General features: G+C 26.4%; 2 protein-coding genes across 2 annotated transcripts; both read left to right on the top strand.

Moving 5' to 3' along the window:
• Nucleotides 1–1,636: 1,636 nt before the first annotated feature.
• Nucleotides 1,637–2,863, top strand: J3458_022518 (uncharacterized protein). Its single transcript, XM_066123057.1, has 2 exons — nt 1,637–1,752; nt 1,823–2,863. The coding sequence occupies exons 1-2, from the start codon at nt 1,696–1,698 to the stop codon at nt 2,339–2,341; spliced, it is 576 nt and encodes a 191-aa protein (XP_065974262.1). The 5' UTR covers nt 1,637–1,695; the 3' UTR covers nt 2,342–2,863.
• A 1,069-nt stretch (nt 2,864–3,932) lies between these two features.
• Nucleotides 3,933–5,164, top strand: J3458_015326 (uncharacterized protein; the record flags this gene model as incomplete). The annotated part of the gene is made up of 3 exons (XM_007817108.2): nt 3,933–4,099; nt 4,150–4,726; nt 4,797–5,164. 3 exons carry the CDS (start codon nt 3,933–3,935, stop codon nt 5,160–5,162), a joined length of 1,110 nt encoding a protein of 369 aa, XP_007815299.1. The 3' UTR covers nt 5,163–5,164.
• Between the last annotated feature and the right edge of the window lie 17,624 nt (nt 5,165–22,788).

Raw genomic sequence — 22,788 nt, 5'->3', positions numbered from 1 at the left:
ACAAACTGCCCCATATCGACTCTATGAGGGATGCGGCGGCTGACAATGTTATGGCCCACGCTAAGCTCATCGGATTCGTTGCCTCGCATGGCCTTTCAGAGCACTTTTCCCTTCATCTCATCCATAAACACTTCGACATCCCAGAAGGTCGGATTATGGTCTACGAGGCCATCAAGGGACTAGCTCGAGCTGAATTTGTGCTCTGCAGCCCTCGCAAGCCCGATGACTGCACTCACTTGCGTGGCTTGTATTCCATGGTGGCCCCGGCCCCCGGGAGGTAACATGATTGCATATGAATACACCACCGAGCCAGGGGCAGGCCTCAGCCCGTATGCAGACTTTGTCTCCATATTTTCTTAAACTATCCTGGACCTTGAGGTTCAGGACGTCTTCGCATTGACAGACAAGAATCTTCGTCAAGAGGTTCTGACTGAGTTTGAGATGTCCGAACTCCTTTCCACAGTTCTTGCCCACGATCCTACTTGGCTGCCCCAAGACTTGGAGCCTGGTCAGTTCACGACAACAGATTGGATCGCAACGGCTGACTATGCCGCTTACGCTAAAGGTCCCAGTCCTGCTGTTCCCGGAATAATTGACCTGAAGTGCTTGAGGACTCGTGTTAAACGCCACTACAACGTCACCTGCAGTAGGACCAGGTCCGGTGCTCATTACCAGGGCAGGCCCGTTCACAATCGAGAGCTCCTTCTCGACGGACAGCCTTTACTTGAGACCTGTGAAGCATACAGAATCTTCTCCCATGCTAGGAAAGTAGTTTCAGCATCATCATGTCCATTGCACAGCCTCGAGGAGCTGCCTACTTTCCCAAATTGAATTCTACTCCAACGCGTTTTGAGACACGGATCGCCAAAGAGGCGAAAATTATGAAATGGGATTTTCTTCATGTTTGTGGCTTTCAACAATCCATGTAGCATTTCATGCCCTTGCGCTCTTTTCTTCCCTACTTGGCCTTGGTGGCGCCTTTCCTTCGGATGTTTGTGTTTGTGGTATTCAACAGCCAAAGATCTCTTGAGCAATACACATCCTTTAAAACTCAATAGAATCAACTTGAAGGTCAACGATAAGTAAGCTTCACATTTCCAACTGATAAACTTGGCCGCCAGTTGCCTGCAGTGCATAGTTCATGGCCAAAGGTGAACCTGTGCCAAAATTGTCTACTGTTGAAGCCAGCAACACGTGGTTTGAGGGAATCGCTTTGACTCAACTCTGAAGCTCGGTTCGTCATGATTAAGGATTGAGACTAACAAAAGGAAACTAGAGCCGTGGGCACGAAATCTGGGAGGAAAATGTGCGAAACTGCTTGCCCGTGTGTGTGTGCGGCCAACGCCAACCTTTGTCCAATGTTGAGCAATTTAACACGACCGCATTCGTTGACATGCTTGCTAGGTTCGGGTTTCTGGTCGTGTCTGCTTTTCCCCGCGTCGAGTACTGCTTGTACATACCAGACCTTTATTCTCTGCTCTGCGTAATTGTATTCGCGTTTAGGTTCTCTGATGCACGCGGACGTGATGACGTCGCGATTACGCGTTGAGGCGCGTGCTTCACGCGCTTCAACGTTGTTGCCTGTACAACCAGTTGCTTGGCCGCCCAAGCGTGAATTCACTGCCTCGCAAGTCCACGTATTTGATATGCACTCACGCTTCATCTTTCAATCATGTAGAAAAGTTGCTCCAAAATATGTGTTTAGAAACGCCAGGGCAATCTTGTCTCACGCGCTTCAGGAAGCCTCCAGAGGTTCGAACTTCGTGGTCCCCTCTTTCGCCATCTGGATTCACCAGACATTACTGACACGTCGTGAGCGCAGCTCTTATCTGGGCCTTCGGCACTGTCTTGCGCTCTCCTGCGCTTGCCGACCGAAATCCTGCTTCGCATCTTCGAACAAGCGAAGCCAATCGACGCAGTCTGCCTCGCCCTCGCGAGCAAACGCCTTCTCCAGGTGTCAGCCATGTTGACAATCATGGTGCCCTCGGTAGCCAAGCATAGATATACTCGACCTTCCTCCTGCAGCATGATATATATGCTCATCCGGCGCTTCCAGCCTCTGGTCGACCGATACAACTGGACAAGTAACGGGAAGTTTGGGCTATGCACTGACTGCTTGCAGTACCGGCTGCGGGACAGCAAACACTGGAAGCCTTTTGCGAGGAAGTATCGCCGCACCAGGGGGGTCTCTGCCAAAAACTGGGCTGTTGCTGTGGAACTTTGGAGGCATCATGAGCGAACCCAGTGTCCTGAATGTTATTGCAAGGACAATTATAAGGAACTGCCTGCCCAGGAGAAACATTCTATGCAGCTGCGGAACCGCTCGAAAGAATTTCGGTGACATGGAGGGAAGTCTCGGCGGGACAGGTTGGCTGAGCGTCTACGAATTCTTTTCCTGTTGGGTTCTTGCGTCGGTGAGATTGACTACGTTGCGAGGTTAAAGGGGCCATACTCACCCCTGTTTTTGCATGACGTTGATTATACGACGTACGAAGTTTCCGGCAGCTACTCTCCCCTCGTAGAAGTTCTGCCCGGAGGAATTCAGGTGGATATTGTGGCTTCTGACTCGATGGCTCGCCATAAGAATTACTTGTTTAAAAATACACTACTGATTCCTCATATGTTTAGAGGACAGTGAGATGCGGCTGAATGTGTACCCTCGACGCTCAAGTTGGCTACGTCAGTTTCTTGCAATCTGAGTCCTCTTTTTGGAATACCTCATATTCAGTCCCAATCCCCTGCCCTACAACCCAGCCCTTGTTATCTGCGGTGTAAGATAGACTGGGTGAGAAGTGGATATTGAAGAACCCAACTCTCTGGTTTCAGGCCACGCCTCAACCGGTTATCATACTTTCACTCCCTGTATCTCTGTCAAAAGGTGCTCCATGGTTTTCATTAAAGTCACTGGTTCACGATGGGATTCTCTCAGCTATAGCATCCGCGTTATCTGGGAGGTCTACTCCGTAATCGATGGGTGATTTGCATCCATGTTCACGGGCACTAAAGCAGAAAAAGCCAAGGTATTTTTTCAGTTACTTTACGACGTATTGTGTATCACGATAAACTATGGGCTCATTGAACAGCGCATTAGTCCTTGGAATTGAAGCTATCTAGCTGGATGATTGAGGGCATTCATTTTATATATATCTGAAGGTCATCAGTGAGGAATTTAGCTGTACTGAAGGTCCGACTTCAACACGGCCGTGGTGCGAGCCTTCATGAGGCTTTTGATGGCTTCATTAGCAGCCTTTTTCCATTGAAAGAGAGCCTTTTCCGTTGACATTGTGGTGTGCCGAGTACGTAGACCGATACAATCACAAATGTAGCGTCTTCGGAACGGCACCCTGTTGATTACCGTCGCAGAATCCATGCGGCTTGTGTTCCACCCAACTACGGAGTACTACATCGTCGAAATCCCAACGCGGAGAAACCTCCGTAGCATCCTTGAATATGCGGCGCCGCCACTGTCTCAATAAGATATGCTTATCTATCTCTCGCATATGATGATGTGACAAGATGGAGGACTCAATAATGAGGGCTATAGCAGGAGCTCGCCCTATCACCCTGAGCAGCTGTTTGACGTGTCTAATGCTCCGTACAATGTGTTCAAGAGGGTCCCGTTGAGCAGGGCCGGGACGCTATCCAATGGATTTTTCACCTCTGCAAAGCCGATTCCAAGACATGCCCAACATCTTGGCTGAACGGCTGGAGAAAAAAGCAAAGCCGGGTGGCCAGGGGGATGAAGCGGGGTGAGGCTGATCTGTATTTTGTGACGAGCCGTGAAGACATGACTGTGAAGACTGCAGCCGGCGGTCAGCGAGTTCAAGGGTCTTGCTGGTCGAAACAAGTTCACAAATGATGCGGGTTCGCGACCTTGTTCTCCTTCTGCTCGCCACATACTCTGTCCTTGAACGCACTCTTCGCCGCCTACCATGAAGACGAGACCGCTTCAGGCCACATCAGGCACACTCGCAGAAGACAAACAGACATGTTTGGATAGCTTTAGCAACCTGTGCTACCAGAAGAAGCTTCTTCAAAGACCAGAGGGCCTGCAACACGGGGACCTTATTGACGGCTTAACCGACGAACATACTCTGCTGTTAGTCATGCACACCACGGGCATATCGTACCGTGCTAACAAGACAATAGGCGATTCCTGCGAGGCAAGTCCTTTGACGTCGATCGAGCATATGCGCAGCTCAAGGATGCATCGGCTATTCGACAATCGGCCGATGTTATCGCCACGTACGACACCATCGATATCGGCGACTTTGAAGAGAAAAGAAAGCTAGTAGGCTATCCCAGCCAAAATACTCGACGAATGTTGAGCCACCGGCTAATCGACAATCTGCAGTACCCTCACTGGTGTGGCTACCGAGACAAGTCTGGCAAGCCCATCTGCATTTTCGACACTCGCCACCTAGACGACGGCGTCATTCAAAAGTACAACAAAGACAGAAATGTGTCCGCCCGTAGAGGTGACGCTGCCGTGTCGAGTACAATGGAGCAGGCAATCGTCATCCACGACTATCTAACCAGGTTCGTTTTCCCAGTGTGCTCGGCGATGCTTGACCGAAAACAGCCAGGTACGGCGATTTCAAGCGCCGTGTACATCGCAGACGTTTCTGGCATGACGTTGAAGCAAGCTTGGAACCTGCGAATGTACATCCAAGACTTTAGCATGCTGCTCTCAACATGTTTCCCAGAGGTCATCGATCGGATATACGTATGTACAGACCTTGGGTCTCCCACAAAGGAGCATTGTCTGACGAGGCCCGCTAACGTCAGCTCGTCAGGCGATCAATGCACCCTCGTACTTTGGCGCGATATGGAGCTTCGTCAGCAAGTTGATCGACCCGCGGACCGCCTCCAAGGTTGAAGTCCTCTACCCGGGCCAGGTCCCGGCCGCACTGGCTGCCGTTGTCGACATGGATGATTTACCAACCCAGTATGGCGGACGGCGCAAGGTTCGATATGGGGCTCCGCCCATGATGGATGAGGCAATCTTGCAATCCTTGACAAACTCATCCTTGGGCCTGACTGGCCAATGGCCCGGAGGTCCGATTAAGTTGAGTTCAAACGGGGATGGACACGTCGCTCTGATTGCCGTGGGGACGAAGGAGGGCGCCAAGCGTCAGGATCTAATCGGTTTGATCAGATAAATGTAGACAGGTTGGCGGTTGAGGCCACTCGGTAGTTTGAATACATGCCGTTCCAGGGCAAATGCTTTCCCGCTTCCTGTATACCCAGCTGTGTACGGCGCATATTCCTATCTAAAGGGTGCATTTTTTATATATATCTGTTGGAATAAAGGGGGCTCTTTTGAGCCTGGTGGTCGTGATAGTTGCTTTTTCTAGGACCGGGTCAAAAGGAGCTCTAACAGGGATTTTCAGGGGATAGGTACAAAAGCGGTCAAATTTACATGGTTTTTCACTCGTCGATTCAATCATCAACATCATCAGCATCATGAATTGAACTTCCTTTGTAAATTGCCGTACTATTTCTATTCGTTGTTGGAAAGCGTGTGGTTCGTGGATTCGCCCAGCACCGGAATGTTATTGCATTTAACAATCTCCAAGAGGTAGTCGGCAGGTCATGTCCGATATAAGTTAACGTCCCGTCAAGGACTTGAAATACCAACCCAGGAATCGCTCTCGTCTTGTGGGGATAGGCCTGGTTGTACAAGAAACTCCTATCCGGCCAGGGGACATGGGTTGATCATGACTAAGCCATTAAATGAAATCACGACTAAGCGAGGATCGCGAATAGCTTTCTCGACGCGTCGTTGAACAAGTCAAGTACGAATACCGGCGCGGCACTAGACCAGCAACGCCTGCTAGCATCCAAGCAACGACGCGCCAGAGTCGGCGCTAGGGTGTAAAAGGTCCACGGGTACCCGTGTAGGTTGCTTACCCGTGGGCTTTGGGTAGGTATAGGTAGGAAAAAAAGACTTAAATGGATTTATAGGGGAAAATAAGGTACCTATAATTATCTATTAAAAATATTAGGTGTTTTTAAGTACCTAAATAAGACTTATATAGCTTACTTTCTTTACATTAAATTATAATAATTATTATTATTAATTAAGTGTTAAAGTATTATATTTTACTTTATATATGTTACGAACGACACTGCATAAGACACGGGACGGGACCGTACCGGCTAGGATAGGCACGACCCGTAGGTATAAGAAGAAGGTAAGAGCACGTAACTAGCCACGTAACCTAAGAGGCGATTAAAGAGGTTAATATTTAAATATATTAACTAAGAAGAATTAAATTAACTGAACCTTAAGCTAGTTAATTAAGGTTTAAAGGGATTAATAGTTAAGTTAATTAATTTAAAACTATAATAAAAAGGTAAACGAATACTTAAGAAGAAAGTATTTTTATAGTTAAATAATCTAGTTCTTTATTAATTAATTTAAGTAATAGTTTTACTATTAAGAGTTATACTCTTAATAGCCTTATTATAATACTACTTAAAAGCTACTTTATAGTATTTAACTTAACTTGCTTTTTAAGAAATAAACCTATTATACCTTAAAATTTAAGCTATTATTATATTTTAATTAGTTTTATTTAATAAGTTACCTTAAAACTTTAAGTAATAATAACTTTTAAGATATTTACTTTAAGCGAAAAGACTATTAATTTTAAGGAGGTAATAAAGTACCTTTATAATAAGATTACTAAGCTTAAGAAGTGGGGTTAATAGCTTTTTAATTAATAGAATAATCTCTATAAAAAACTTAAGGTATAAGAAGAGAAACTTATAGTAGTTTAAAATCTTACACTTATATTCTTTATTAATAATAATAATATATTAAAACTCCTTAAGCTTAAATTATACGATAATTATAAGGGTAATATAAGAAACTTTCTTATTTAAGCTTAAGCTTACCTATAAGTTAACGAAAAAATCTATATAATACTTAAGTTATAGATTCTTTATATTAATAACCTCTTAACTAAAAAGGTAATAGAATAATAGGAGCTAACTCTTCGCGTATATCTTAAGTATAGTATTAAAGCTAAAGTAAAAGTTATTTATATCTTCTTTAATTATAAAACCTTTAAAGAATAACTTCTTATTATATTTAAAAATTCTAATAAGTATAAGAAAGCTATATAATAACTTACTTAACTTAAGTAAACTAGATTTATAGCTTATTACGCTAGGGAGTTTAAACGTATTATAGTAAAACTTAATTAGAATATTAAACCTAAAATAAAAGTCTTTTATTAAGAACTTAAAGAAAAAGTAAAGAATAATATTTATTAAGAAGATTATCTTAAGTTATTTAATAACTTTATTAAAATAGTTATTAAGGTAAATAATTGTTTATATAAGTAATATTATAAAAAAGATTATAGGAAATTTAAATTATATACTAGGTTTAATAAATCTAATAGTAGTAAGCTACGTTAAATATTAATAGTATATAAATACTACACTAGACTTATAGAACTTAACGCTATAAATAAGGAAAGAGGGAAGACTTATTATAATTATAGTAAGACTAGATACTTTATAAATAAATGTAAAGTCTTAAAGAAGCTATAAAAGCTAATTCTTAAAGGTAAAAAGCTTTATACTATAAACTAAGAAAACTTACCCACGTAAAATCTTAGTATAATAAGTAATAAAGAAAGCTTTACGTTAATAAATAATATTAGTTTAAATAAAGATTAAAAATTTAAAACTTAACTAATACCTAATAACTTTTAGAAATACTAAATACTCTTATTAAAAAGTAAACCTTTACTAGAATAAATTTAAGAAGAAAAGAATTATTTAATTAAGAAAGACGAACTTAAAATTAAATATAAACTTCTTAATTAAACCTTTTATTATAATAATAATTACTATACGCATCTTAATAATAAGTAAGGTAATAGATAGTTTTTATAAGAATAAAAGAGAAGAAGAATAACTCTTATAATATAATTAAAATTATAATAAACTAATTTAAAGATATTAAACGGGAAGTTATATTATACTAAGAATAACGTATATATTACTTAAGCTATAACCTTATAATATAAGAAGAAAGGGAACTATATAACTATAAGTAACTTACTTAACCTAAGTTTAATTAATATAAATAGTAAATTAAGCGATTACTAAGAAAGCTCTAATAATACGTTAAAAGATAACTACTAATAATAATACTTAGAATAACGCGCTAAAGAATAATATAAGAATAGAATTAATAAATTAGGAAATAATAGCTATTATTATAATTAAGACTAATTCCTTAACGGAGATCTAATAGGTCTTTATATACTATAAATATTAATAGTATAATATACCTTATAATTAATATAACTATAATAAAATAAAGAATCTAAGTAATAATTAATAGTAGAGTATAAGGAAATTTTATCTTATTAAATCTTATTAATAAATTATAATTACCTTAGACACTTAAAGATAAGCTTTATTAACTTATAATTATAAAAGAAACTACGGTAAAGTATAGCTAAAGAGTAATTAATATAAAAGTTACGTAGCTTTTAGTTAATATATAAGGTATAAAACATTAAGTTACACTAGATATTATAGTAATCTTAAAATATAATATTATATTAAGAATACCCTAATTATAAGCGAGTAATCTATGAGTTAATTAAAGAATTAGCTAACTTTAATAGAATTTACTAGAATATAATTATAAAGCTAAGAGTAGCCTATAAAGAGCACCTTATTTAAACTATAATAGGCCTTTAGGAATATACGTGATTACTAGAGAGCTAAAAGCTAAGATAATAGAGATTTTTAAGAAATACTTAAAGTATAGTAAGCTATTTAATAGAGAGCTAAAAATAGGACTATTAGAGTATTTATACTAGAACTATAAGATTAAACTTTAGCCTAGTATTAAATTAACGTTTAATAAAATTTATTCTTAGAACCTTAAGTAAAATAAGGCGCTTAAGGAGTATTTAAAGAATATACTATAAAAGGGATATATAAGATTATTAAAGTTCTTAATAAAATACTTAATTTTATAGGTATTAAAGAAGAACGAGAAACTATAATTATATATTAATTACTAATACTTAAATAAAATTACAATTAAGAATTAATACCTGTTATTACTTATAATGGAAATTAAAGATAAAGTTAGAAAAGCTAAATAGTTTATTACACTTAACTTAAAAGAAGCCTATAACCTTATATAAATAAAAGAAGGCTATAAGTAAATAATAGTATTTTAAACTAATAGAAAATACTACGAATATTTAATAATACCTTTTAGGCTTATTAACGTACTAATAACCTTTTAAAGAATAATTAATATAATCTTATAGAAATAACTAGAAGTATTTATAGTTATATACCTTAATAATATTCTTATTTATTTAAATACCCTTAAAAAATATAAATAATATATATATAAGATACTATAAACTTTATAGAATAATAAACTCTTAATTAAAGCCTTAAAATACTAGTTCTATTAGAATATAATATACTTTTTAGGGTATATACTTATACATAAAGAAATATAAATAAGCTTAAATAAGATTAAAACTATTAAGAAATAGCTTATATTAAAGAATCTAAAAGAAGTTAAAGAATTTATAGTATTTATAAACTTTTACTATAAGTTCTTAAGCGAATATAAAGATATTTTATAACCTCTTATAAACCTAATAAAGAAAGAAGTTAGCTTTTAATAAAATAAACTAAAAGCTATAATATTCTAAAAAATAAAAGATTTAATTACGTTAAAACCTATATTAAAAGCATTTAATTAAAATAAACCTTATAAGCTTAAAATAAACGCCTTAAACTTTATACTAGGCGAATAGCTTAAATAATAAGATAATTAAGGAAGATTACACCTAGTTATATTTTTCTTAAAGAAACTCTACGAACTTAAACTTAATTATAGGATTTATAATAAAGAACTTATAGCTATTATTAAGTGCTTTAAAGAATAAAGATACTATCTTATAAGAGTAAAGTATTAAATTAAGGTTTATATTAATTATAAGAATCTTATATTATTCTTAACTATAAAGGATTTAAATAAACAATAAATTAAATAATATAAAACCCTTACGAATTATAACTTTAAAATTATATACTATAAAGAATTTAAAAATAAAAGAGTAAACGCGCTTAATTAAAGAAAGAACTTAAAATTAAATAAGTAAGTAAGTAATATACCTTTATTACGCGCTATTAAGAATAGAAACCTTATATTAGGCATCTAAGAAATTAATATAACCTAGTAAGTTAAGCTAAATAAAATATAAATGTATTAGATTATATTATATATTAATAATAATAGCTATTTAAATAATTAAGAAACGAAAACGTATTTATTTAAGAAAGGTAAGATTTTCTTATATAATAAATAGTAGTATATTTCTAGTATACTTTAAGAATAGCTTATTAAGGAAATATACGAGCACCTATTACACGAATATTAGGGTGTAAGAAAAATAATTAATAGGCTAAGAAGATCGTATAACTTCTTAGAAAGCAGAAAAATAGTATAAGAAGTTATTAAGAAATATAATACGCGTAATAAAGTAAAATTAGCGTAACACGTATTATACAGAGAATTATAACTAATATTATTACCTAAAAGAGTATAGTAAACTATTATAATAGACTTTATTATTAAACTATTAAAGTTAAAAGAACCTATAATAAAAGTAGCTTATAATAGTATTTTAGTTATTATAAATAAACTTATAAAATACGCCTATTATATTCTATATAAGAAATCGAGTAATACTAAGAACTTAGTGTATATATTCTTTAAAATAGTTATTATATAATATAAATTACTAATAAAGCTTATATTAAATTGTAATAAATTATTTACCTTAAACTTTTAGAAATACCTTATAGAAACTATAAAGATTAAATAAAGCTTATTAACGATATTTCACCTATAATTAAATAAATAAACAAAAATCTTAAACTAAATACTTAAATAATATCTACGAAGCTATATTAACTACTAATAGAATAATTAGGTAGAATAGCTATTACTAGTATAATAAGCTTATAATAGCTTTAAGATTAATAATATAAAGATATTACTATTTAGGGTAAATTACGGATTTAACCCTATTATTAAAATATATATAATATAAAATATAAACGCGCTAGTAGCTATAATATATATAATAATTATAATAGAAATATAAAAATACTTATAATAGGAATAAATATTTTTATAAAACTAAATAAAATACTACGCGAATAGAAAGAGATTACTAGCGCTAATTTTAAAGAAGGGATATAAAGTATACCTTATTTATAAAAATATTAAAATTAAGTAACCTAGTAATAAACTTAATTAAAAGAAGATTAAATTATTTCTTATTAAATAAAAAATCTTAAATACTAATTATAAACTATTATTATTAAATAAAATAAGAATCTATTTTATATTTTATATATTACTATTAGAGAAAGCATTAAATAAATTTATAATTGCTATAAATATTATAATAGAAGATATTAACGAATATAAAGTTAAACGAATACTTAAAGTATAGGGAGATATAAAGAATTATTATTATTTTATTAAATAAAAGGGATATTTAAACTTTAAAAACACCTAGAAATTAGCTAAAAATCTTATGAATTACTTAACGTTACTTAATAGTTTTATTCCTAAAAAACGTATTTTAATTAATCTTTTAAGTATTATTTAATAACTTAATATTAAATTTAGTATTTAAGAAATAAACTAAAATAGGATTTAAATTCTTAGAAGAAGTAAAAAGAACCCTTATAATCTTTTAAAGCTATTTTACTTTCTTACGTTTTACACGTTTTAACTCTTTAACGTTATTAATACCACGTGTAATTACACGTATTATTTTCTTAAACTATAATTTCTTTTATTTTTATAAACGTAAGACCTTTTAATTCTTAGCTAAGGCACGCTTCTTAGCTTCTTTAAGCTCTCTTTTAAGCTTATAATATTAATTTATAATGCTATAAAGCTATTAAGAGGTTACTCTTATAATATTATAATTCCCTTACTTATTTACTATACACTTTATATAATAACTTAAATTAGAAATAAAGGCTTTATATTAGGGAAGTCTTATATAAGCGTAGTAAGCGTAAGCCTTTATAAAGAATAAAGATAAATTATTAATTATTATAAAAAGAAGGTTATTTTAACGAAGAGAAAAAGTAAATAAAGCTTTAAACCGCTATTTTAAGACACGATTAGTTAATATAATAGTATATAATAATAGAAGAAGAAAAACGTATAACACTTAAGCCGGCCTATTTTAATAGCCTTAAGAATAAGACTAATAAAGAAGGGGTATAATATTATAAATAATACTATATAAGATATAAGACGGGACTATATTAGCTAGGATAGGTATAACCTATAGGTATAAGAAAAAGGTAAGAGCACGTAACTAGCTACGTAACCTAAGAGGTAATTAAAGAGGTTAATATTTAAATATATTAATTAAAGAGAATTAAACTAACTAAACCTTAAGCTAGTTAATTAAGGTTTAAAGGGATTAATAGTTAAGTTAATTAATTTAAAACTATAATAAAAAGGTAAACGAATATTTAAGGAGAAAGTATTCTTATAATTAAATAGTTTAATTCTTTATTAATTAATTTAAGTAATAGTTTTACTATTAAGAGTTATACTCTTAATAGCCTTATTATAATACTACTTAAAAGCTACTTTATAGTATTTAACCTAACTTACTTTCTAAGAAATAGACCTACTATGCCTTAGAACCTAAGCCACCGTTATAATATAATACTTATATAAGTGTAACTTAAAACCTTTATTATTATTAATTAATACCTTATAAGAGTCTATTAAGTTATATCTTATCTTCTTATTTAAATATATTAATTCTTACGTTATTTATATTAAGTATATTATTATTTAATATAAGATTATTTAACTTACTTATTACTTTAACCTTTTAAGATAAATGTAATTAATTTAAGAGTATATTTAAGTATATTTATTAAGTTTTACCTTATCTTTTTATTTTAAGATATTAATCTTTATATTATTTACGTTAAGCGTATTCTTATTTAATTTAAGAATACTTAAATTACTTATTACCTTTAAGATAAATATAATTACTTTAAGAGTATATTTATTAAGTTATATAATAATTAATTATAATAATTATTTTATTATATTTCTCTTTATTATAATAACTCTCTTTTAATTAACCGAATATTTCTTTTAACTTATATATATAATATAATAAATATTAAATGCTTTATATATTATCTCTTTTATATACGAGTATCTTAAGCTAATATTAAATTAATTAAGTAAGATCTTCTTAACGTAAAACTTATTAAGGTTAAACTTAAACTTAATAATTAAGCTTTAATTTAATCTTTTAAGCGCGTAATAATAATTAATATATTAAGTATATTAAGAGAAGTATTATTCTTATTTTATACTTTAAGGTTTATACTTTAATTAATTTCTTAACGCTTAACTTTAATTATTAGGTTAAAGAGCTTTAAGGTATCTTTAAGAGGTAATAATACCTTATTATATATAATTAATAAAGAAGAGAAGCTATATAATATTTAACTTAAAATATTAAAGCTCTTTATTTATTATATATATAGCTTATTCTCTTTAAGTTAATTTATATGTTAAGTAAGTAGTTTTTTATTTATATTATAATTAGCTTAATTTAAGTAATAAATATAAAATAAATACTTATATTAATATTATACTTATTTAATAAAAGATAGCTTATATTATTAGGCTTATTTAATATATTTAAGTATTTAAGCGCCTTTTATAGCTTATATAAGCGTTATTATTATATTATTACTAGAATATTAGTGTTTAAAAAGTAATCTTTTAATAGTAGTAGCTATTAGCTACTCTTATAACTATAAATTAATATAGAAAAATAGTTTATTAATGCTTTAATTAATAAATAATATTAATTATAATAGTTAATATTATAATAAATACTTTAAGAGCGCTTTAATAGTATAATACTTAATTAAATAATAAGATAATCTTAGGCTATTCTTAAGATATCTTAATATAAAAGTTACTTTAAGATTTATTATTAAAAGCTATAAATATCTTTTAATATATTCTAACGTTTATAAAAAAAAGCCTAATAAATAATATAAGAATACTTAAAGTTTATTACTTTTATTTATAAAATATAATATTATTAGTAAAAATAATTACTAAAAATAATTTATAAAATAAATATACCTTTTAAGAGCTAGAGTTAAAAACCTTAATAAATAACTTACTTATAATATATAATTATTAATAAGTTTTATTATAGCTTTAATAATATATTTTTATATACTCTTATATAAATACCTTTTAATAATATAACTTAATTATATTACTTAATTATCTAGGAAATAATAGGCTTAAATACGCTTAATAACGTTAATTTATATACTTAATATTAACTAGGGTAAGTAAAGCTATAATAGTATATATATCTTTATTTTTATATAAAAGAGTATTATACTTATTAGCTTTCTTCTTTATATTATTAATTACTTATTATAGAATTATACGTAAAGCTTTAAATAAGCTAGAATTTTATATATTAACTTAACTTTATATAGCCTCTTAAATAATATTAAGATATTAATATATAAATCGTATTATATTCTAAGAGTTTAAAAGTATTAGGCTATTATTATAACTTATAAAATTTATAAGCTATAAAAAAATCGCGCTAATATTAATAAGATAATTAACTTATTTTTAATTCTTATTATTAAATTTACTCTCTTAAAAAGTTATATTAGTATTAAGAAAGGCGTTAATTAATTAATAAAGCTTATAAGCTTATAATAGTATTAAAGTAATTAAATTTTATTAAGTAATAACGTTACGTATTAGCTACAGTAAAGCGCGCTTTAAGCGTAAGTTACCTTATATATTTATAAAGGCTACTTACACCTTACTACTTTAGAAAAGATGTGAGGTAAGATTTTAAATCTATAAAAGTATTAGTAAAAATAATTAATAAAATACTAGATTTATAATAGTAAGATATATAAGCAGACCTCTAAATGTATTGTATTTTTTGTATTTTTTACTATACTGTATTATATTGTATTGTATTGTAATATAATACAATATAATACATAAATGAAATACCTATAAATGTATTATTAAAATATATAATAATAAATTTTAAAAAATATATAATCATAAATTTTAAAAAATATATAATAATAATAGATTTTTTCTTATTATAATAATATAAAAATTATACTTAAAAGTCTACGTATTAATAAAATATTTTACTTTAAAAATAAAATAAATATAAAATATTATATAACTTTTTATATAAAATAAATAAAGAAATAAGGTTTTTTTTAAGCTTTATAAAAACATTATATTATGTAAATTAAGTAAATATTTTTTAAATAATTTTTTTTACTTATATTATATATAAAAAACTAAAGAAATGTATAGTATATATTAATTATTTTAAAAATACTATTAAATAATAAATAAAAATATATATATAATATAAGATAATTATATAATAATATATTCTTAATATTATATATTTTTTTATTTTTCCTTTATTTATTACTAATTTAAATTATTTATTATACTTTATATTTTAAATATTTTTATTAATATAATATAAATTATATATAAATTATATATTATAAAATTCTTTAGCTTTTTTTATACTTATTCATATATTTTATAATTATAAAATATTTATATATACTTATATATATTATAATATATATATATATATACATTAAAAATAAATTCTATAACTTTTATTATACTATATATTTAATCTATTATAACTCTATAAAAAAAACGAATTTTATTATAAAATTAATATCATTTAAAAGCTTATAATCTCAGCTATTAAAAAATAATATTTCTATTTATTTTTAATTAATAATTATAGAGATATTATATATGGTATTTAGTAGTGTAAAGAAAGTAAAGTATTTAAGTTACCCCGCGTAACCCCGCTTTAGTAAAAACGCTATATTATATAAACTAGAATATCTTTACTAATAATAGACTAAAATGGATAAAAATAGAACTAATTAATAGCTCTTAAAAAGCTTTATCTTTACATACTAAGTGCATCTTTATAAGTCTAATATTATAAAAGTTATATTAACTTGAAGTTTAAAAATGTAAATACTTCTTATAGTATATATATGTATATTTTAGGTGAAGAAACGCCTTAACGTAACATAATAGAAAGCCCTTTATACATTATAATTACACCGGTATATTCTACTATTTTATAATAGTTGTATTTTTTCTTATAAATTTTTCACCGGTTTCTATAGATATATACACGTTTTAAGGGTAAGTTAGGCATTAAAAAAATGCCTGAAATTTAAGGTTTTCATAACATCTTTCATTATATCTAAACTCTATATATTAACTATATTATCCCTCTTTAAAGTTTAGAATTCTCTTTTTTTATACTAACACTTTAACACCTATAACTTAACTAATATCTTACCTTTAATAAAACTTTTCTTTTCACTAAATAACCCTATTTTTAGGGTATATAGTAACTATTTTTTTTACCTTAAAACCCTATCTTATTTATCATTAAAAATAGCTGAAAATCCCTTTAATTCTAAACCCGATTTATCTACGAATAATAACTCTACTACGAGTCTTCTAACGCTAAATTAATATTAAAATAACCCTAAAAATGATAAGAGCTATTAATTTAGTTTAAAATCATATATCTTTTAATATAATCTCTTTAATTTTCGATTATTAGAGATTAATTTTAATAAAGAAAGATTAATTCATTGTTTTTACACTTAATAAGACTATTTATTTACTTTTTATAGTAAAGCAAAGCGTTTTTAGTCTTCTAATAGTGTTATACATTATAAAAAAAAAACATCCTTCTATTATAACCAGAGCTCTTACAAATATAGTAAATACAAGTGTATTGTATATTGTATTTTGTATTGTATTGTATTTTCGTGTATTGTATTTAAATACATTACATTACATAACTAAAATACCTATAAATGTATTATAAGTAAAAAAAACCCCTGTTTTCTTAAACTAAAGATTATAAGGCTAATTATAAGGGTTATAAGGGAAAATTTTATATTATTAAAAAGAGCTAGACTAGCTCTTTAAAATGCCCCACTTTTTATTACTATAAGTTATTATCTTAAAAAGTTATAAGCAATTGAAAATTCGCCCCTCTTTACTTACTTTTTATTTTAAGACATAACCTTAAAGCTTAATATCTCGCTTAATATCCACATTTGAAGGTTAATTTTTAAAGATCTAAAATCACGTGATTTTTAGCTTTATTTTAATATATAATATGCTTATATAAGCATTTATTTATAATATTAGATATTTTATAGCCTTATAATACATTTATAGGTATTCGTATCCTGTAATGTATTGTAATATATTACAATACAATACAATACAATACAGTATAGTAAAAACTACAAAAAATACAATACATTTAGAGGTCTGATTATAACCTTAAAAAACGAAGAAAATTCTAAATTAACGTGTAAGTTATTAACTTATTATCTTTAAACTATTCTTTTAACATATTAATATAATATTAATATCATATTATAATACTTTAAAGATATTAATTACTAATTTATTAATATATAGTGCCTATTTATACGAAATCACCTTTATTATCCGAAATATCAGCTTAATCTAGTATATCTAGCAGTAAAAGAGGCAATAAAAGACCTAGAAATAATACTATTATTAGTGAATTTTCTAAGAATACTACTCTTATGCTAGCTATTAAGTTTATGCTTTAAAATAACCTATCTTTTACTACTATTACTAGTAAAAGCTTTAAAAAGCTAATAAGCTATTATAATAAGTAAGTTTATAATATTATATTATATATTTAATAATATTAACTTATTTTAGTTAAGATACGAGCTTTTTTTACTATTAAAATATACTTTCTTATATAGATATTTTATATTTAAAAATGAAGAAGAATATAGTTAATATAATTTAAAATTAAGTTAATAAATTAGGTTATATATTTATTTAACTTAATATTTAGACTTCTATTAATTCTAAATCTTATTTAAAAGTTATAGCTAATTAGCTAAACTTTGAATTTAATTTAGAATACTATTTAATTAATTAGTTTATTATTTTTCTTATTTTTCTCATTTTTATCATATAATATTATATTATTATTTAACTTTTTAAACTAATTATATTTAGGATTTAAATATTTACCTAATACTTACACTAGAAGTTCTATTAATCTTTATTTTAATCAGTTATTATTAGAATATAATATAAAACTAGAAAAAATATTAAGGTAAGTTAATTATAAGGTTATTTTATAATATTTTATTAACTTATTTTAAATTATAGTTTTACTAGAGATAATAGCTCTAATAATAACACTTTTCTTACCTCTTTTTTAAACTTTTATACGGAAAAAAACCTAAAACCTTTTAATATTCGTTATATAGCTTATATTTTAAATATTATTACTAAAGATATTATATTTACGTTTATTACCGAATTAATAACATCTAAAAATATTAAAAAATATAAAAATAGCGAGCTTTTATACTTTTTAATAGAAGAATTTAACTAATTATCTTTTAAAAAACCAAAATAATTTTCTCATTTACTTTTAGGTATTTTAAGGTTTTTTTTATTATATTTATATATACTTTAAGCTAATTATTATATAGAAATTATTAGAAAAGTTAAAAAAATAGTAATTCTTCTTAAAAATAACTAATAACTTTATTCTTAATAGATTAAAGCTTTAAAAGAAGCTAAATCTAAGGGCTTTATAGCTAAAAATAATACCATTATAAAAATACTATTAGGTAAGTTATATAATATATTTAATAGCTTTTACTTCTATTATTAAGACCTTAAAAATCTATTTAAAACTATTAATAATTATTACTAATTATTTTTACTTAACTTGGTAAATGTAACGAGATGAAATTCAACTTTTAGAATGATAAATACGACTATTATGCTTAAAAAAGCTATTATATTATTATAAAACGTTACAAATATAGTAGCTTTTAAAGATACTAATTTAATAACGTAAGAATAGCTTGATTTAGAGAGTTTATTAAGCATTTTAGAGGTTTTTAATGAGCTTATAAAGAAATTATAAAGCTAAGCTTATAATACTATAAGCTTAGTATCTTTTTATATCTTCAAAATATACTTTCTTCTTAAAAATATATTAAAAGATTAAGAAAGTTACCTTAAAAACGTAAGTTTTTATATTTTTAAACTTTTTATATTAAGCTTTTTATATGAAAATAAATTATAATAACTATTTTAACTTATTTATAGAAAAACGCTTATAATCCGTTAGCTAAAGCTTTTATTTCAGCTTTAAATATAGGTTTAAAGAAACTAAATTACTATTTTCTAAAAAACATTAATAGTAATTATAGTTTTTAGAAGCCTTATTTATTTACTGCTATATTAGACCCTAGATTTAATATTAAAACGGTTAAAACTCGATTTAATATAAATTTAATTACCTTATATTTATTATTAAATGATTTAAAAATAGAATATTAAGAGTAAGTATAAGTAATTATTAAAAATAACCTTTTTTTTAATATTTTATAACTAATTATATCTTAGAATATATGAATTATATATAAAAGACCCTAAAAATAAGCTTATTTTAAATATAGAAATAGAAGAAGATTCTTCTTCTAGTTCTAATTTAAATAATCGAGTAATAATCGATTTATAATAACTAGCTAAGAAATTAACATCTTATAAAGATTCTAGGCTTAAATTAAAGCCTAGTTTATTTAATAACTTATTTTCTAAGCAAAAAAAATAAAGCTATTAAAGAAACTAAAAAAAAACGAGATTTCTAGTTATTATAAGCTTAATTTAGAAGATAATAAGGTATTTTTAACATTTATAAGCTTAATTATATAAAAATATATTAACTTTTAATAGGAAGATATATTTATTTGGTAGGCTAATTCTATTAAAGCTTTTCTAATTCTTTTAATAATAGCACGAAAATATTTAGCTATTCTAGCTACTTTAGGAGCTATAAAAGGGAATTTTAACTAAGAAGGTAACGTAATTAGTAAGCGAAGAACCTCTTTAATGTATTCTAATATTTAAAAAATTTTATTATTAAAAAACTAGGCTAAAAATAAGGAAAAATAAGTTAAAATAAAGAAATATTATAATTTATTCTCTTATTTTAGCTTAGATTTAGAAAAATTTAAATTAAATGAAAATTCAGCTTTTTCTAGTAGTAATAAAGCTATTTTTAAAGTTAAATTTATAAATAGTATTAAAAATAGGGAAGAAGAGAAAGATAGTAATATTTATAATATATAATAGCTTTATATTAGTATAAAATAAAGCTTTTAATATTTTTTTTAAATTTTATAATAATAAGAAGAACTTTAGCTTTATAAAGATATTTATATTAATATTATAAGTTATATATTGAAAAAGTTACTTGCATTTATATTTTTTTAAATTATATAAATGTAATATTTACTCTTTTTATAATATATTTTTAAATATATTATTAAGAATTAATTATATACAAAATAGTATTATATTAATATAATTTTGAGGTTTATAATAATATATTATTTACTATTATATTCTTAATAATTAATAAGATATTAAGTAATAAAGCTTAAAAAATTAAGTTTAATACTATAAAAATTAAGAAAAAAGGACCTAAAAATAAGAATAACTAAGTAATATAATTAATTAACGCGTTAATAGCTTTAAAGTATTTAATTTTATAAAATTTATATATTTAAAGTTTAAACTTTATATTTTAAATTTTTAATAAAATATTTTAAATAATAAAAATATAAATAACTCTTTTATTATATAACTTATAATAATATAAATTAATGCATTTTAAAGGACTAAAATAGCTCTATTTAACTATATAAAAATATCTCTTATAAGCCTTTTAAATAGCCTTATATATATAAGTAAAAAATTTACTAGCGTTTTTCCCTAATAATACATTTATAGGTATTTTAAGAATGTAATGTATTGTATTTAAATATAATACACGAAAATACAATACAATATAAAATACAATACATAATACACTTGTATTTACTATATTCGTAAGAGCTTTATGTTTCACTCGCGCTTCTAGTAACATCTTAAAGATAACTCTTAAGGTTACTATTAAGCTTAGTAATTTCCTTTATTTTAAGCCTATAAGTATTATTCTAATAATTTATACTCTTTTTAATTACTATTATCTTAGTAGTATAAATAACCTCCCTAGTAATAAGATTTAAAATATACGTAATATAGCGAATAAAGTAAATCTTAGGTTATTATTATTTAAAAGGAATATACTATAAAATAGCTTTATAAAGGCGCTTTAGCTTAAGGTAAGAGCTATTATTACTAGTAATAGATTTAACTTTCTTTAATAGGTAATATAGTTATAAATTATTCTATTAAAGGTAACGGATAATCTCTTAGTTTTACCTTTCTTTAAATGTATTCTTAAATATATTAATTAAACTAAGAGTAATTATTTAAAGATTTCACTTTATATTAATAAAGTAATATAATATATTAAGTATTATTTAGGTTTAGATATTTCTAGTTTAATTATTAATTATTAATAATATTTATAATCCTTTTATAATATATTATAAAAGGGATTATTATATTAATATAATATAGTTATAAATATATTTTACTATTAATAGAGTATTAAAGATTATAATACTCGGGTAAAGAAATTTAAGGATATTATTAAAAGTAAAGTTTATAATAATATTTATAGTTAAGTGCGTTTAAGTAATAAAGACTAATAACTTCTTTTATATTTACTAGCGTTATTCTAGTATTTTAACCTATAAATTAATTAGTAAAATTAATGTATATGAATAATATATTACTTACCTTAAATTCTTATCTTATATCTTTAAAAGGGTTTAATAGGTAATTAGTTTTATAGAACTTAGCTTTAGTAAGATATTTTAATATAATAAATATACTATTATTAGTTTAAGAAGTAAATAAATAAGTAAGTATAGTATAGTAATAATTACATATAACTTTTAGTGTATTATTTAATTACTATACGCCTTATATAAAGGACTTTTATATATAAGATTAGTAAGAGAATTAAAATATTCTTCTTATAATTAAGCTTAATAATAAACTTATTAAATAAGTAATTATTTATTATTAATAGAATTATATTATTAACTATTAAGTTATAAAGTTTAACTACTAGGTAGGGTCTCTTATATTATATAAAAGATAATTAGTATTTATAATTCTCTTTAAATTAATATCTAATAAGCGAATTATTAATAATAAAGAAGAGAAGAATAAATGCTTTTAAATATTATTATTAGAATTAAAATTTATAGTAAGAAGAAATAATAGAAAAGGTTTAACCTTAAAGCTTTAATAAAGAGGTAATAAGTAAAAATAATATATAAAATTTCTATTAAATAAGAATAAGCGCGTAACTTATAATAAGGTAATTAATAGATAGTTTCATATAAAATTTTCTTATTATAAAACTACGCGTTTTTATTTTTTATCTCTTTTTACTTTTAAGTTCTTATTTATTAAATATAAAATAATAATTTTACTTATATAGGTATTAGCTAGCTTAAGTAACGTATAAGTAAGTATTATATATTATATTTCTTATTCTTTTAATTATTTAAGATAAGTTTAACTATAAAGTAAAAGATTAAAATATATTACTATATAATAAAATCTAAGTTAATATTAAATTATAG

This window comes from Metarhizium acridum (assembly GCF_019434415.1).
Source record: "Metarhizium acridum strain ARSEF 324 chromosome Unknown scaffold_350, whole genome shotgun sequence".
Classification (NCBI taxonomy): Eukaryota; Fungi; Ascomycota; class Sordariomycetes; order Hypocreales; family Clavicipitaceae; genus Metarhizium; species Metarhizium acridum.
This window is presented reverse-complemented; position numbering and strand designations above follow the sequence as displayed.

Coding starts and splice junctions, on each gene's coding strand:
- J3458_022518 (XM_066123057.1), top strand. CDS start 1,696: ATGTGTTTAGAAACGCCAGGGCAATCTTGTCTCACGCGCTTCAGGAAG. Junction 1,753..1,822: donor GCTTCAGGAAGCCTCCAGAG/GTTCGAACTTCG, acceptor TCGTGAGCGCAG/CTCTTATCTGGGCCTTCGGC.